The sequence below is a fragment of the Sipha flava genome, unplaced genomic scaffold (assembly GCF_003268045.1).
Source record: "Sipha flava isolate LNK unplaced genomic scaffold, YSA_version1 105_pilon_pilon, whole genome shotgun sequence".
NCBI classification, from domain to species: Eukaryota; Metazoa; Arthropoda; class Insecta; order Hemiptera; family Aphididae; genus Sipha; species Sipha flava.
The window spans coordinates 270987-289929 of record NW_020271719.1 but is presented as its reverse complement, the minus strand read 5'-3'; the positions used below and the strand labels follow the sequence as shown (position 1 = coordinate 289929).

Genomic DNA, 18943 nt, shown 5'->3' with positions numbered 1-18943 from the left:
TAAGTTTGACATATTATTATTCCATAGAAATGTTTTTAGTTCTCGAATTTGAATAATACCGTTTTAAAATAGTTACGTTGTATCATAATTGAAGATGAATCGATAATTTTTTAAAATTTTATTTAAGATTGAATATCGGAAAGTGCCATATTACTGTAATACTATGTATATATTTACATAGCCGTCAATCAATAACTTAGATTTTTTATGTTAAAAAAACTTCAGTTTTTCGTTCCAAAGTTAATGTTTCTCTGTTATAGTGCAAACTTTTAAAGCTTCGAAAATTCATGTGCAATATTATAACCAGTCAGATGAGTGAAGACAGCTGCCGCGGTTGGTAACTTCGATACATTACTTGAGTCATGATTGATTAAAATGTGAATAAAGAAATAACTATTAAAACTGAAGCGCAACAATAGAATAGAAATTATAATTTTGCACAGTAATTATTTGAAAGAATTTATAAAAAACAAAATTAAATAGTCCTTTAATGATATGTGCTCGATAATTCATATACAGTAAAAATGAAACGTATTATAATTATTTATAGATTTATGTACGTCTAGATACGTTTGTTCACAAACAGTTATAACTATAGTGCATTTGCTTACTTAACTAACAATTATTGTATAGCTGTATATAAAATAATATACTGCATTATGTATATATTATTATAGCTTTATTTTATAATACAAATATAAATAGCACCAAAAATAATCTTTCTGGCATATTTGAATATTTCCTTTGAAAGAAAAATTAATTATATGGACTAAATATTCTATTTGTGTTTATTGTGTTTATTTATACTTGTTTAAAGAGGATTATTTATTATTTATTTTCTATAATTATTTTGCATATAATTAATTAATATTCATACATACATAGTTTAAAATTTTATTGTACGATTACTTTCTATCATAAATAATCACAAAAACCTTAATTCCAAGTATTACTAATGTACATTTGTATATTTTTCATACTAAATGATTTTGTAAAAATTACCCAAATAATTTATTTAATTTTCTGGTTTAGTTATATTTGTATCTCATAAATAAATTCGGGGTTGTATTATATTCTTTATTCATACCATTTTGTATCGATTAAATAAAAAGTTTTATGTTTATTTTTCTTAAATTTAAAATTGAAAATATCCATTTATACTTTCCACGGAACTTTTTATGTTACATCCCTTTCATCGTGAATTATATAAAACTGTATATTATCTAAAATATTATGGTGGGGGGGAAAATCGTATCAAAAATGGCTTTACCTTGAGATTCACTAAAGTTTATAGGTTTGGAAAAAAAAATTAAAAACCTTTATGTTACATAATTGAAATAACGATTTAATTAAAAATTAAAACATCATTGTTTCGTATTCGAATCTATAGCAGTGTAGTAGTAATGAATAATGTGAAAAAAAAAATATATCTCATAATTGGTACCAAAACTCATTTTTTTTTTTTTTTTTTTTTTTTTAATCGTGATTTACATATAACTAGTGAAGCTGTATGTGTGTGCTAATTTATGACAGAGTTGAACCCGTAAAACAACCTCAGATTCCAAAATGGAAAAACAATGTTCAATCGTCACATCCAAAAAACAATCCTGAATAAAAAAAAAATCTCCAGTGTTCGTATTAAACTGTAACAGTTTTTAGTATTGTTGGTTTATTCTCTAATTAGTTATTTATTTTTTTTGTAATTATCAAATGTAAGATACAAACATTGAATATTTTATAAATTGTGATACATCAAAATCGAATTTATACATGGGCCCTCAGACGTACCTGTTATTGGGGCCCATTATCTTTTTGAATAAATAAACCACAATTACAATACGACGCTAAAAAGTGGTACAATCAAAAATCTATTTATTGCATGTTTATTTTACAACATTACTCAAACATAGCCAATAAATTTTTTGTCTTTGAAATTAATGAACCTATTTTACTACTTGTCATTTAATCATAAAATACTTTAATTCATATCACTAGCAGAACATATAAATTATTTTTATTGTCAAATTACAGTAAGTAATTGCAGTTTTCAATAAATTACACTTTTGAAAATAATAAATAATGTTCGTGTTATTTAATAAATACCTACTTCATTGTACGTGTATAAGTATAAATTCTTATTTTATGATAAAATTACTTCAATGATATATACGATTTAGGCTTAATTGTGTTAGATTAATGGAAAAATACATCGTGATTACCTATGTGCATCCGTTTATAGAAATCTTTCCTCTTTATGAACTGGACGTCCTAGTAATATTCATCCATATTTTAAAAAAAAATGAAACTCCATGAATATACGTAATGTTAATATCCAGTTTAATGAAAAATTAATTGAAGAAATTGTCAACCATGACAATAAATATTACAAAATTATTTAAAAAATATTCATATATATTTAACTGACAAGGGTTTTATCAAAAAAAAAAGAAAAATAATTAAAATGTTTAACAAGATATCCTACGTATAGTGATGAAGTCCTAGTATTTTGTATGGAATTATTTAATTAAAAAAAAAAGAAAACAAATTTATTATCAATCTAATCAAAATTATTACAAAATTATTTACCATTATAGTTTTTTTTATAATTAAATTAATCAGTTTTAAATGTCACTTTTAAAATAAATATTTATCTTATTATATTTAGTATTCGTTACTTTTTAAACATGTTTTTTTAAAATTTCTCGAAAATGTCCATTAAGTAAGGTTACACCAGAAGTTAGTATAGAAGTTTTTTATTACAACAAATATAATCGAATGAAATGTTTTATATGTTGTATTTGTTCACATTTCAAATTGTAACCAAATTATAAATATTCAAACTTGTGAGTATAGATTTAATTCGAACTTTTTATGAACTTCTATTTTGAAAATCTAATACGTAAGTCGAAATATTAGCGCCCATTGCATATTATGGAAAATATTTTTATAACAGGAAATATTGAATGTAATACATTATAATCAATGTTATTCATTATCTAGATAAAAACATTAATCTTTTTATCTTATCTATATAATAATAATTTGAAGTATCTTTTTATCCATCTTTTTAAATAAAATAGTTATCTAAGATAAATTATCTAGATAATGAAATATAAATATAACAAAATGTAAATAGATTTATAATTTAAAATTTTTAATCCCCATGAAACTTCATTGTATGGTTTTTTTTGCTGTAGTGTAATTTATATCGAATGATAATTTTTATTTTACATTACGAACCTAATCTTACTTAATCTAACTTTATTTGTATTTACGGCTATAATTTTTAAAATTTTATTTCTCATCCGTCTCATGAGAAGTATAATAGTAATATAGAACGATATTTCGGTTCAACTCGTAGTTCATGCGAATACATATATATTTTTTCTACTAATAAATTACGTATTATATAATAATATGTAACATAATGTGGCTCAAGTACCGCATACATACCTAGATCTGTTGAATGTTGATTTATAATTGTTGTATTTTATAACGACAAGGAGTATTCTTGTTAAACATGTAAACATTTAACAACCTATTTCATTTTGAACATTTTAGGATCAAATATTTTTTTTTCATTTCTTTTATTACTATTGTATGCTAATAAAAAATGAATAGTATACGTGTATAAACATTCACTTGTTGGTCTGCTATATATTATTCAAAGTGTAATCTATTGAAAATATTTATGAAAATAATGACGATAATCGGTAAGGCTGCAGATTGTGCACTATTGTAATATACATAAATTGTACATACGATATAGTATACGTTTTTTATACAGAAAAATGTTATCATACAAGTATAATATGTTATCGTCAACAATATTATAACAATGAAATGTATGAAATCCAACGATATATTTCGTGAACTTTTTTTTATTTCAAAATTGTAGAAAAAATAGCGCTTCTCTGGACGCCAAAACTTTTTCAAGAAATAAACTTTGATTTTACATTACATTTGGTACAAGTCGTAGCCGAAATCTTCAGGCAATAAACTATAATGTAACCTATTGTTCTAAAAACGGAAGGGCTCTTTTTTTTAAAAACCAACCGTTGTTTACGATCTCCCTTCCCCAATAATTGGTCGTACTATTTTACAGATTTTAGTATTATGCAGGGAAGTAAAATGTTTGAAAACTCAACGATCGCCAACCGATAACTATGGAACATTGTAATAGAGCAGTCAGCTGAATCAAATACTGATGTATTATAATTTTTTTTTCCAGGTATACAATCACCGCAAAACCCTCGATAGGTCTCGTATATTGTATGCTTAAACCTTAAACAGTGCATAACACTGCAGCAGATCATCGGGACTAACGATTTTACCGTTCTTCGGTCCACATGTAACACACGAATTCACACATGTTCGTGTTGGCTACGAGTTTATTTCAATTACATTTTGTTTTTCACGCAGTTAATTGTAAAAGTAATAATGTTTTTCGAAAACGTTTTCATATTATATCAAACGTTGAAATTGAATCGTGCCACGTGTTTGATTTTGGTAAATATTGTTCATAATTTACACATAGGCCCCCTCACTAAAATCCAGTAGTTCGGTACACATAGGAGTGTGAGTGAAATATTAAACAACTATTTTCATTTCCGTGAACTATATAATTTATATGAGTATTACTAATTATATTATGTGCGTATTAAACTATAATTTCTTACTAATTTTTCATTGAAAAGTTAATTATACATTTTCAGTGTTGAATTTAAAATTCTGTTTTTTTATCAATCATTTATTAGTCTTTACCTTATATGTTTATGAAAATATAACAATATTTTTAAATCTTAAATGTAATAATACACGTTTTTTTTTTTTAACTAAATACATTTTGAATATATATAATATCATAAAATGTCCAAAGTAAAAATATTTATTCGTGTTTGTTTATTTATCTTTATAGCTTATTTATGGTACTTAAGTTAAAATTTTCTAAATCTGTTAATAATTTTTCAAATTGCACTAGTTGATAGATAAAAAACATTTGGTTCTTTATTTCTTTATTTATTTTTTTAATATTTAATTTTAAACCTAATTATTATAAGTTTTCATTGACATAATGATACGAGTATTCTTAATCAAAATCCACAAAAATAATTGATTTACTCTTCACATTCTAATACGTGTTCGAGTATTTAATAATATATATACTATATAATATATAATATATATTACTTTTTTTTTTATAGTTATTTGATTCCAAAAGTTAAAACAAAAACATTTAATAAAAATATTAAAAAAATTAAATAAAATATAAAAATTAGGAAATGGTTAATACTCGTAAATTAATATATAAATAAACAAATAGTATAAAGATAAATAAATAAATAAATAAATGTTTAATCTGGAGTATTATTATATTTGTAAATTACCACCGGTTTCAAATTAAAAATTCATTATAAAGTATATAAAAACCGAATAAAGTCGTTATTTTATTGACTTTGTAAATAGTATTTATATATTCATATATTTATTTATTTTCATACATAAAATATTTGTTTATCTATCAAAAACATTTATTATAAATATTATATTTAGTCAATATTAGTGTATATATAGCATATAGTATACTCATGTAATGTAGATCCTAGTATTTATAATATACAACAAAATGAAAGCTCAAATTGTGGCTGCACCCTGTATAGAATAAATTTTTTTAAATATTTTACCCGAAATTGAATTACGTCTATTTTAGGGTAATATTTTAATTTAAGCTTGTGGCACGTTTAAGTATGATACTTATTTTAATTTAGAGGTAACAAGGCAAATTAATAATTATTACACTTACAAGTATACACAGATGCGCACATTGGACGGTTCGAATGTAACAACTACTACCCTTGATTTTTTTTAGTGACTGGGTTAGGTGGATAACCGGTGGACCAAAAAATATCTACCATAAATATTTTATTTACTTTTTATTTATTAATTCAATAATATATTTTTAGCTTACGCTATCTATATCTACTGATGAAATTATGCAGGTACCTACATGTTAAGTTTTGCTAGATACGATAAATTAGTTAGTTATTATTACTATGAAGTAGTGATAAAGTTACTGTGGTGGCTTAACACTAAGTGTTTATGGAAACGAATAGGTTATGACAGCGTCCACGTCGAAGGTAGTGTTGAATCGGTGGTCCTATATTGAGTTGACAGTGTATTAATCGTATTGACTTCTAAATGTATCTGAAGAAGCTATCCACCAAATTTTGAATGTGGTCTAAGAGATTTTAAATATTGAGGTATTTGTGAATATTTTAGTTTCTTACGATCATGGAGTGTTTGTTATTATTATTAAGGTCTTGTTTTGAAATATTTGAAGTTCTTTTAAGTGCAGATTTGTCCCAAATGAAGCAAGCATAAGTAATCAAAGGGCGCAGTATTTTCTTATAAATAAGTAAAGAGTATTTTTTCTTTTAAGTTAATTTCCTGTTTAAAATAGGGAACAGCATTGTGTTGATAAGCTTGTTGAAGTTTAGATGGTAAGTGCGGCCTCCAGGTTTGTCATTTGCCCAGCTTTACACTAAGATTATTGTCGGTTGACTTCCAAGGAATAGGTACTTTGTCAATGTTGAGCGAAGATAAAGTACGGTTACGACGTAGACTGGATACAACGTTTACAGTTTCTGAAGGATTTATGGATGTTTTCCAGTTATTGCACCAAAAAGATAAAATATTTATGTGATTTTATAGGTTGACTGTTATTGCTTCCATATTACGAGATTCAGTATATCTTTATGTCGTCGTCAAAAAGAGCTATATTAGTGTATGAAATTTGAGGAATGTCAGATATGTAAACGTTAAATAATGTAGGGCCGAGTATTGATTCTTGAGTTATTGCCGGTTGTTATGGGTTAGGCAGAAGTGTGGAAGAGTTGTCGTTTATTTTAACAAAGAAGTGTCTATTAGAAACCTGTTAATTATATCAAATATGTATTTTGGTATATTTAATGTTATGAGTTAGTAAAGCAATGATGCCATATTTTATCAAAAGCTTTGAATATATCTATAAAAACGGTACCCGTGTGACAGTATTTTTCGAATGAGTTGCTTGTATATTCGATTAAGCGTAAAAGTTGTTGTGTAGTGAAGTGGTATGTTATAAAACCAATTTGAAATGTTGAAATTGTTTCTGTGCAGTCTAGATGATTTAACAGTCTTGAATGAATGATTTCTTCAAACATTTTTGACACAGATGTTAACAGATTGATCGGTCTGTAACTCTCCGGGTTTGTATTATCTTTCCCTGATTTTTTAATGAAAATTACAATTGATTTTTTCCATTTTTTTCGAATTGAAAATCAAGATAAAGTAGAGAAATCATATAAAGAATTTTTTATAAAGTTTATACATATAAAGTTTTTTTTTTTTTTTTATAGTTTTTTAAGCATGAGATTTGTTATAAGATCGTGACCAGGATATGTTTAGTAGGTAGTTTTTTGATGATTCATTTTATTTCATTGGAGATAACATAGTTTATTGAATTTTGAACAGTGTAATTAGGTGATTTTAAAACCCGTTCAACCCTAAAATCGTTTGAGTTGTTTGCAAATTGGTTAAGCGAAAACGTGTTCCGTAGGTATATATTACGGCGTCTACTTAAGATGAAGTCATATGACGCTTAGAAACATGTTTACCACATAATGAATAAAACTTGAATAATTCATATGATGACGATGAGTATTTTGTGTCATCAATTGTTTAAAATAAAAATAAAAATTTTACATTTATTTAGTATAAGTGATCTTTACAATTCCTTCTACCATGTACCTTATTTTCAATCATAAATAATTTTATAATGACAAAATAAAGACATTTTTAAATATTTAAAAACTAAACTAACATTCTAAGAAAAATATATTTTAATGTTCATTTATAAAAAAATATTTAATAAAAAAAAAAAAAAAAAAAAAAAAATGCAAAGAATTAGTCATTTGAAAATCATCAGAAAATGTGTAATCCAGTATTTCTTATCCCCTTGAACACTTAATTTCAACCTGAGGTCATTAAACAGAAATATTTTATGTTACCGTTTGAGAGAAAAACTTTGTTTATAGTTTAGTTTTTTTAATAATTGTTTTAATAATTTTAATTTAAGGAGTACTGCATTTTTTGGAAGGATTAGATTAGAATAATTCAATTTTTTTTTCAAGCTAGAGGTATATAAATATATTTAAATTTTTTTATTAATTCATTAGACTCATAGTAAAATATTTTTTTTTTTTTTTTAAATAGCAACATCTATTTTGTAAAAAAATAATCGGATAGGCCTAATTTTTTAAGATAATTCTGATACCATATATAAACTATGGTTCTAAATTAAAAATTTAATGAATAGGAGTCATTTCAATTTTAATAAATAATACATTTTTACGATTCATTAAAATACATAAATCTATTTATAATTATTTATTATTGGTTATTTTTTAAATACTTTTATATTTACAGTGTATATTATATACAAATAAATTACGAGTATTTGCAGGTGCACTTAGACGAATCAAGAGTTTTAAGATTAATATGGTTCACTTTGCCCTATAATACAATCTGGTAGTTTTTCATCATCTAAACCACACATAAATATATATAGGAATTAGAAATTATAGAAACATGTATTATATGTATTTTATCCATTATGTTTTACAGTGAAATACTTTACTTTTTTTCTAGATACCTACTTAATGTAATTTAATATTTGCTTAGAATGTGATAAGTTATAATAACACATTCTAAAATTTAGCAAACAATTTTGAAGATACTATTAATAATATTAATTAAAATAGTTCTATAATTTAAAATGTTAACAAATTTTAGTTACAGTTATAGGTTCCGTGTATACAGACTCAACAAATAGACTCAAAGCATCAGACCGAATGAATATAACTTATATTATACTTTTCTTCATTTTTAAGGGTCATTTGAGTTCGGCTATTTCTCACCAACAATTCCTGGTAGATTCTTCGTGAATGAGATAATTATAACAGTTAAAATACTTACCAAAACATGAATAAGTTTTTATTTTCAATATGATAGGACATTAAATTAGTTCCATAACATTATAGGTGGGTAGGTATGAAACACACTGATTTTTAAAGTATATATTATTTGAATCCCCAATATTTCAAATAGGTAGTTATTTGTTTTTGTAAAATATACATTTTGAAAGATGTAATTAGCAAATTCAAAGAAAAAGAACAAATTATTTATTTTTCTTATTCTATATTTTTTTATGTGTAATCGATGCTACTTAAGATGTAGAATATTTATATTTATATATTCCATCTAAAATCAATGCATATGTAATTAACTATTTGTTTTAACAATGACAAAGAAAATACTTTGAACAATTTGTTTCAATCTTCATTAAAAATGTAAATCAAATCGACTTTACTTTTTTAAACAACAACAATATCCAATTTATATCTAATTAATATTTAAAAATTCTAAAAAAGAAATAAAATGTTAAACTGTGACAATTGCAACAAAACCGTTTTGAAATCGATAATCTTATAATATAATATATTATGTTAAATATATTAAAAAATACACTTTTAATGTTTAAGTACTTCATATCCAACCGGCTCAAATAATGAGAAGTTGTAGATGGCCAATAAGGCCATCATTTGTGTTTAATAGTTGAATATAATTCTTTCGATTTTTAAGGTACAAAATTTGAAATTTTTCTATCGTTTATCACTAGTTCTCATAATAATACGATATTATAATATTACAGAATAAATAGTTATTTGTAGAAAAATGTTCAATCTATATTAACAGGCAGTAGCGGTTTTGATAAAGCATCAAAGGGGGAGGCAATTTTCAATTTGTTGGCTCCCACCATAGTTACATATATCAAATAAAGAATATAAAATGTTGATAGTTCTACTATAAATTACATAACTTTCATTTTCTATTCCATAATTTAAATAGTTTAATTTTATTAGAATAAAAAATATAGTAAAAAGTCGATAAGTTTGTCAATAATCTGAAAAAACCCCACCAAACCCGTCAAGCTTAACCTTATTAATTCTAACTGTAAGTCTGTATTTTTTGATAACGTATGTTCGTTTATTGTTATTAATTTAATGTTTCATGCTGATGCAAAAAAAAAAAAAAAATGAAAAAAAAGTTTGAACATACGTATATCGTGAAAATAATACAACGTACAAAACATAACAGCATAAAAAAATTCAAGGGGGGGGGGGGGGGTGAGCGCTCCATCGCGCCCCATAAAAACCGCCACCGTTATCACATTAGAAATTGTGCATTCAAATTTCAACTACAGTCAAGAATTTATATTTCGATAAAGTTTCTAATATAACTTTAGACCATTAGTTATTTGTATTAATATTACTAGGAAAGATGATTTAGAATGCCGAAAAAGCTCTGCAAATACGAATACTCGAGTAAGAAGAATTGATATTATAGATTTATTGGAGCAAACTGTCGTCGCCTATACTTTGGATGGACTACACTTAATTTAATACCGTTCTCCTTTAGTTCTAACAAATATACAATATGGTCGAATGGCATGTAGACCACCTCCATGCATAAGATTATTAAAAAGTTTAATATTCTATTGAAATAGTTACCGTTAGAATAGAACTTGATTTTTTTTTCTTTTAAATTACTCGTATCTAGATTTTGTCTAAAATTGATGTTCTTGTTTACGATTATTCGCGGTTACTTTCGCTGTCTTAAAAAGTTTCCTCGACAATGAAATTGGGACATTCGGGAAAGCATCCGTATGAATTAAAATGTAAAATATACATTTTCACTTATTGAGATGTTTTAATAATATTATAATATTTTTATACTTTCAGCAAGTGTCAAACGAAAAATAAAGTGCATCGCAGTCGTACCATTAATTTCTTTTTTCCAAACATTAGTTTTCATAAATGAACTCGATTAGATTTTAATTTGTCGTCACAAATGATTTAAGTATTGGATCTATGTGAACGTATTTAGATTCATAGGGTTTTACGAAAAACTAAATCACTTATAAGACGTATTTCATAATTTCTGATTATTATTAATTCTCTGATAATTTAACAACCAAGTCGCTACAATTTCTTTTAATTTTTTTTTTTTTTTACTAAAATCACCATTTGTTAAGAGATTAACTGTAATTATTATGTAAAAGTAAATTGTAATTCAATCTCAACACTAATCTTGCGCATTAAAAGTAATGTTTTTATAAGTATAAACGAACATTAAAAAAAGTATATATATACATTTTTTTAATGGTTTTTCTCTCTCGTTGTACTATAGCAAATTAATTAGAAATACTTAATTTTCAAACTAACTGAAATATATTTGTATGAAAGCGTATTGAACATTTTTCATCGAATTTTACTTCAAAGAACTCAATATTTCTACTTTTATCAAACCCAAAATCAAAATAACTAAAGTTTATTCAAGCACATTTATTAATTGATTGTTTTTTTTTTAAATAAACGTATTTAATGTTTATTTTTTAATATTATTCGTATCTAAAATTGATATTCGACGAGATTTCTTCGAATTTTTTTTTAAATAAAATTTAATTTAAATTATTAAAAATTCTACCATTACTGTTTACTCGATAAACATCAAAATGGTAATGTTTATTGATCCAACGTAAATATATAGTTCTGAATGTAAGAAGTCCAATATTTTCAGCGACTCTGCAATGTATGAGCTATAAAAATTGTGGAACTATATATTTGGCTAAACCATATACTAGACATGTTTTATTCATTGTTTAAATTTTCCACGATTGATATATACCAGTTTCGTTTCGTACCATAACTTTATTATGTTTCACGGTACCATATATTTTTGAATAACGAATCATTTTAGTCTAGTTAACTTTAACAATTTTAACTGTAATTATAAATCGTTTGTATAGTATTCAGCTATGAACACTATACTGGCTAACTAATATTCGTTCTGAGTTTAATAGAAGTAGGTGTATCTATGAATACGGTAAAAGTGTATGTACGCATTTGATAAGACCCGAAATTATTCACACAAATCAGTTTTTTACGACTTAAAAATAATTAAAATGAAAATATTTCATTTCGACGTCTAATTAGTCTAATACTTGTTTTTCACATATATGGTTGGATGTCGTTTAAAATCTGCCTAACAGGTAATGTATATATGTGTTCTGACTGAGTATGCAAATCGTTTGAAAATCCAGTTTTAACGGTAATATAGTTTATATTTTAAGCATTAATTTAGTTTAATAAGTGTTAACATTTTTCTTCGCCTTTAATCAAAACTTAAAAATCCTTTTGTTATAGACCCGACTAAAAAAATATTGTAAATCCATTGAATCCAAGTTATAAAACTCTTAGTTTGATTATTTTTTAAATTATTTTCATTTTTCATTATCACACGAAAATGTAATATTTTGTATTTGAATTTCAATCAATATAAATATAAGTTATATTTTATTGTTATTATTATTATTATTAATTTATGTAAATAACACAACGATATGCCTTCATCATTTAAATATTAATTAAAATTAATTAGGTTTTTATGTTTATACTGAAATATTTATATATATATTAAAATGTATTTAGATGATTTTATGTTATAATCGTTATAATTTTCGTACTATTATTTAGAAAAAAATTAAAACTGTACTATATATTTATCTACTATATATATACACATATATCTTAGATATTATTTTATATATATATATTTTTCACTATAATAAATTTATTTATCATTTGTTAGTTTTTCTTCTTCTTTTATAGAGAGTGAAGTCTGGAGTGAAGTTTTATAATTATAGGTACTTGCGTTTGAATTTCCGTTTGGTTTCCGTTAACCAGTTGATTTCGAAACTTTCCGACAAAAAATTCACTGTTTAAAGGGTGACGTTCATTTGTTTTTTTATATGTCCGTGGAGACACTTTATTATTTCCTTTCGTTTAAAATATGATATTATTCAAAAGTTTTAAGCGAAATAAGTAAACGTTCAAGATTTAAGTGCACGTTATTCCCAATCCATTAAATATATATTAATATTATTTCCATAAATTAAAATAATGTACAATGTTGTTTATATTATTTTTAAAGAAAATTACCAGTTCAGTAGATTATAATTGAATACTTGAGTTGTGTAAATCCTAACTATATCCAAATAATTTTGAAGGTCTAGATTAATGATTTGTTATTACTTATTCGAGAAAAAAATGTAATACACTTAAGAAGTATACATTCTTTTAAACTGTCAAAAATTAACTCAATAAATAGTTAATTTTAAATTAAGCTTATTATTATTTTTTCAATGCGGATCATTGGATAAAAAAATGTATAAATCAATCGAAAATAATCATTATGCTATGAACATATTGTAAAATTTTCTGATTTTCATTTTTAAATTACTTGATTTTTTATAGACTATATCAGATTTGTAAAACTACCCAGTTTTATATAGGTATTGAATTAATTTTTTTATTTTATAGTATATATTAAAAAAACCACAAGTTTTAATTTATTTTTTTTGCACTTTATTCACTATTGTAATTGATATAGATTGTTTAATAGTTAAAAACTTGGTAGCTATATTTTGCATCTTATAACTATAAACACTAGAATAATTAAGAACTATTTTGATTAATTATTGTTATTATTTACCTATTTGCTCGCATATCGCGAATTAGATTCTAGAACTATTTTTTATTTAATTGAAAACACAATCGTTAATATTAACAATTTAGTATTATTTCAACACATATAAGACCTACGCGACGATAATTAGAAGTATAAAAACTTCAGTTTATTATAACTTGAGAAAAACACCGTCGAAACATTTTTTCTGTACAATTTATTGCGGTATTACAATTATAGAACCAATGTGCGTAAGTTGCAAATGTATTTATCGTTGTTGTGTAATATAATATTGTAATCGACATTCTCGCAAAATATTAACTTTTTCACGCGTCGCGGTAAACGTACAGATTTATTTTTTCCTAGTATCGGCCGTAAAAATGGAAACGTGACATTTCTTACGTCACGAATAGTTTGAAAAAAAAAAAAAATAAATAAATAAATACACGTATTATGTGTTATATTGCTCTTTCCAAATTTCGCATAAAATTATACTTGTGCAATGTGAAGAACGAGCTGCGACGGTTGTCAATAGATACAAACAAAACGTTTAAAGACGTATACTTATGATATATTATGTGCAATGTTTCATGTCAAGTGACGTGAAGTGAGAATTAACCGTACATTGTTCGCGCACACGCGAAGAAGACGCGCACTCAAAGTGTGCACGGGTTTAGGTAGCGGAATAAAAATTGAAAATTAAATCCAAATACTCCACGAAGAAATCACTAGGTCTTTATGCAGAATGAAGTCCTCCCCTCCAGTCACAGGCCCCACAAAGCCACATAACACAATATAATACGCTGCAATAACTGCAAATATACCTCAAAATAGTAAAAACCTTTTGAAAATGTATGCAGATTTTTTCAAAAATGTACACAATGATATAGTAGACCTTATGAACAAAGTGAAACGTATGAATATTTAAAATGCATAATGGTTTTTTAGTAGTTTAAAATTCTATACAAATTTACTACATAAACGTATAAAGTATGCAAAATCATTTAAATTTTTTTATAGAACTTTTTAAACACGTTTAGATAAAAATGAGTAATTCTTTCGACTGTCTATATCAAAGGTCGACAACCTTTGGCTTTTTAAAATACTTCTTAATACCGGGGATTTTTTTTCTTGTTTGTAAAAGCCGTAATACTAAAAATAAAGAGGTTTACACCGCATCGGTTCTTTAAACATCATGGTTGCTTTTTCAAAAAAAAAAAAATTGCTCTTTTCTATGAAAAGGTTGTTGACCCCAGGTCTATATAATTAAAAGATTAATATATATATATATATATATATATATATATATACATATAAATTATCTACTCTGCAACGACTAGGGGACCATGGAATCGTTCGATACGATATAAAATAACTATATTAACGGGGTCGAGAATCTTTTACCGTGTGTTGATTTTTAATTTAATTACGGAGAACCAACAGTTTTATAGCACTCGGTAACCTTATTAGGTTACACTTAGTATATATACAAATTGATACTTCTTTATATTATGCAGTTGTAACAATATAAAACAAAACCATATTGTATACACAGCGGTTTGATACCTATTATACGATTATTTTGTTTCGAAATTATTTATCGATATTTTTAACAAGAAAAATAATATTTTATTACGACTTTTTCGATTGTGAAAACCCAGCTGTACAAATGACGATCACGTTACAAAACGTTGTTATTTTTCACGTATCGTATCGGTTTTCGCGCTTTCAATTACATTAAGTAAGCGATACGGTTAGCAGTGTGGTTTTGGAGCGTTTTCCACGACAATAATTGCCAAAAAGGAAACAATACTTAATCGGACGTTAAGCTGTTTTAATGGTTAAACTTAATTTAAACGGAATTCAATTTAAGCCATTGTTATGTGTTATACATTTTATATGTATCACGCGAGGGGACTGAATATTTTTGTTGCCGTCGCACAAACACAACATACCATTTAGTAATTTTAGATACCTAGGTACTATTTGTCATAATATAACATATTATGCATATTTATACATTGTGTCGGTCGATCATATGTGTTGCGATAGAAATTTCGAATCTTGCTTGAATCTACTACTATCGTTCCAAAACCCATGAGAAACTCATAAAACAAAAAAAAACAAAAATCCAAACATTCAATTTTCCTTGATCTTCAAGGAAAATTGAGTGTTTCGATTACGAAAAATAAGGGAAAATGGTATTCACTTATTTCATTTCAATACTCTCGGTAAAAAAAAAAAAAAAAAATATAATTTATATGATGAAGATTTATGAATGTAGAACTATCGGTTTTATTGGTCCAGGCCAAATTAACGTGTAGCACGCTCAATAGGTCTAACACGTAGTGCCCCCCCCCCATTAGGTGCGGCGTATATTGATTGAAGTTAATAATGAAAGCGCTATTATTTCGGGCTGATTGGACTGGAGCTTTAAGAAGAATAATGTTCGAATCGCATTCCTGGGTTAGTCGAAGAGTTCAAATAAAGCACATTTAAAATTTAAACCGTCATTGACCACGATGTGCTGTGAAACTTTTTATTTAAGTATCACACTTTTTTAATACGTTTGCTTGAAACAATTGATAAACACTTCCGTAGTACATAGTTTTCGTGATTGCGTAGTATAAGCGCACTTTTGGTATCGCAGTACACATCTCGGCCGCGTTCGCATTTTTTTCTTTTTCAACAATATAATCCGAACCGCTCGATCGTAAACGCCAATGACATATCAAAGCGTATGATCACGGTATGGGTATGATATTGTAGTTATGAGCTGCGCAACACCCGTGCGTTCCGACGCATACCGATATTATGCTGAACGTGTTGAACTCGAAGGCACACCAAATTCAAACGACGATAAACGTTTCACGCGATTACGAGTCACTCGTTGGCCGCACATCATACTGGCAGTTTTCCGTTCGAATTACAGTGAAACTCCGTAAACGATCGTATTCGTATACTTTGACGCGTATATTTATTGTTTTAGGCGCCCGTGTAATGGGTGCCGTTCGGGCTGTGTTTCCCTACCGCGTGCATATTATGACATCGGAGTTCGACGATCGGAACCCGATCGAGAATTATCGATCATTTTTTGCCGTAACGCGATGACAACGACTACGCATATAAACAATACGCGCGCACCCGTTGCTGCCGCGACACTTGTGCGCCCTGTGTTTGTTCAACGACAATGTTATTGTACGTAACATATTACAGATATACCTGTTCGCGTTAAATTATCGTTGTTGTATAAACATTGAGCGGGTAGGCGCGGTAACGGTGGCCGCTGCGCGCGAGCGTGTGATGTGTACGTACCACCGGGTAAGCGAACACATTGCGAGGCCGCAGCTTTATTATTATTTAATATTTTTTTTTTTTTTTTTTTTTAGTTTTTTTTCGCGTGAAAATCTTCTTGAACGGGCTTAGGCGTCGTATCGCGAATCGTGCAAGTTCCATCTGTATTGCGCAGCGGAGCACGTTATAATTTACGGAACACGAGAGGGATAGACAAAACGAAGTGATTTCTTGTTGGCGACTCTGTGAATAGTTAAAAAAAAAAAAATAACAACACGCTTCAGACCTTAGATATTGTTATATTTCGGTTTAAGTTTTTACCCGCTCTGACGGTTTCGTTCTATGTCTGTGTATTATTACACGCACGATAACCTATTCGATGAGCAGAGAACGCAAAAATTACAAATCACATTAACGTACATTTCATGTGTCAAACGAACGGGTACAACACGGTGGGCATGATGACCTTCCAACAGTGAGGAATTTAACGGCGCGGCTTCAACGTCCAAAGGCCGTGTTGTACTGCGGACGTTCAATTAAAAGTCACCGGGTTACCTTTTTCCGTCGGTACCGAATCTCATTTACTTTTTGACATTATCCGAAACGGGGTGTATCACTATAACGTTTTTACACGGTATTCGACGGTTAAACCGTTACTTCGACCAACGGCTTTCACGAATCAGTTCGTCCGAATGATTGTAATGTAATATAATGGAGTTTTGCAAAAGTCGCGATAGCGTACACATATTTTGAATAAACCGCGCTTTGGGCGTTTTGATGAAACGCCCGCAGTCGGCCACCCCGACGGTATAAAACATGTTCATCATACTTAAAACGGCGAGCACGCGGTGCGTACGCTAATAATTACCGTAGGTACACTGTTATTACATCGTATTCGATTTGGTTGATTAGCAAGCGCGGGCATTTTTGTTTCTCTGGAGCGCGCGGACAAGCGGTAGAGTTAATGAAAAACCGAATACGTTTCGTTCTCACGATTTTCACGCCTCTACGTACCGGAAAATATTTTAAGCGGTTTTCGCTGGACGGCGATTCAATGTGATCGTCTACCGGGTCGTGTTCCGCGTACGCGGTGTTCTGCTGCAGAGGAACGTTCTGGGACAATCAACTGGTCTCGTTTCGGTCTTTACGGGGGAACGGTGTTGGCCAGTGGGCGACCGGGTGTTTCTCGTTCGATTGTCGCTAGTGCCGCGCACGTTAAAACACGCTCTGGTACGTACGTTGCGGTACACCTCATAGCCGTTCGCGGTCGACGACGTACGAGCGCGTAAATTGTTATTTAACTCTGGGTGCACGGCGCGAGATAGCGCGTGTTAAAGTTTATTTTTCCCGGTACACACGTGTAATACGCGTTGTCGTAAACGTGTTCCGGCCGGGGGTTGTAAGTACGCGCGCCGCGAGTGTCCGAACCGTTCCGGCGGCGGGGCGGGCGAGACTCGCGACCACTGGACGGGTGGGGGGGGGGGGGGGGGGGATAAAAAAAATAAAAAATAAAACCACTCCGAGTGGAGCGATTCCGTTTTTGTTTTAGTTTTTAGACGTAGTTTTTTACTCTGTAACGTACTCTTTTTGCGCTTCGGTCAACGCGTTCCGGTACAGCGTGCTGATGACGACGAACGCCACCATGAACAGCAGCAGCTCCCTGTACAGCACCTGGTACAAGCTGCCGCGCCACAGGAACAGCAGCTTGGTGAAGCCCCCGCTGGTGGACGACGACACCCTGGACTGGTAGCTGACCGTCATCGCGCCGCGGGGCCCGGAGCAGCTACGGTACGCGCCACGTGCGCATCGGTCGGTGCCGGGAAAAACGTCGGGTCCGACGACGTTCGCGAAGGGACCGGGGGGACCGGCTTTACGCGTCTCCTGTCTGCGAACCCGGCGAACGAACGACCGCCGCGAACACCGTGCGCGTCGCGTCCGAAAGATGTGCACGCGCGTCGCCTGAAACGTCACACGCCGGCGCGCTTTTTCGACTGCCGCGTACGTGTCGCGCACGTATCGCGAC

At 28.9% G+C, this 18943-nt stretch overlaps 1 protein-coding gene across 1 annotated transcript in view; it reads right to left on the bottom strand.

Moving 5' to 3' along the window:
- LOC112684559 (bestrophin-4-like) overlaps positions 1 to 18934 on the bottom strand; it is a gene marked incomplete at its 3' end in the record, with an annotated part of 61355 nt that extends 42421 nt beyond the window's left edge. Inside the window, 1 exon segment of the mRNA XM_025556138.1 lies at positions 18503 to 18934. Within this exon segment, the coding sequence (XP_025411923.1) occupies positions 18503 to 18681 (179 nt within the window). The 5' untranslated portion in view covers positions 18682 to 18934.
- Positions 18935 to 18943: the final 9 nt, after the last annotated feature.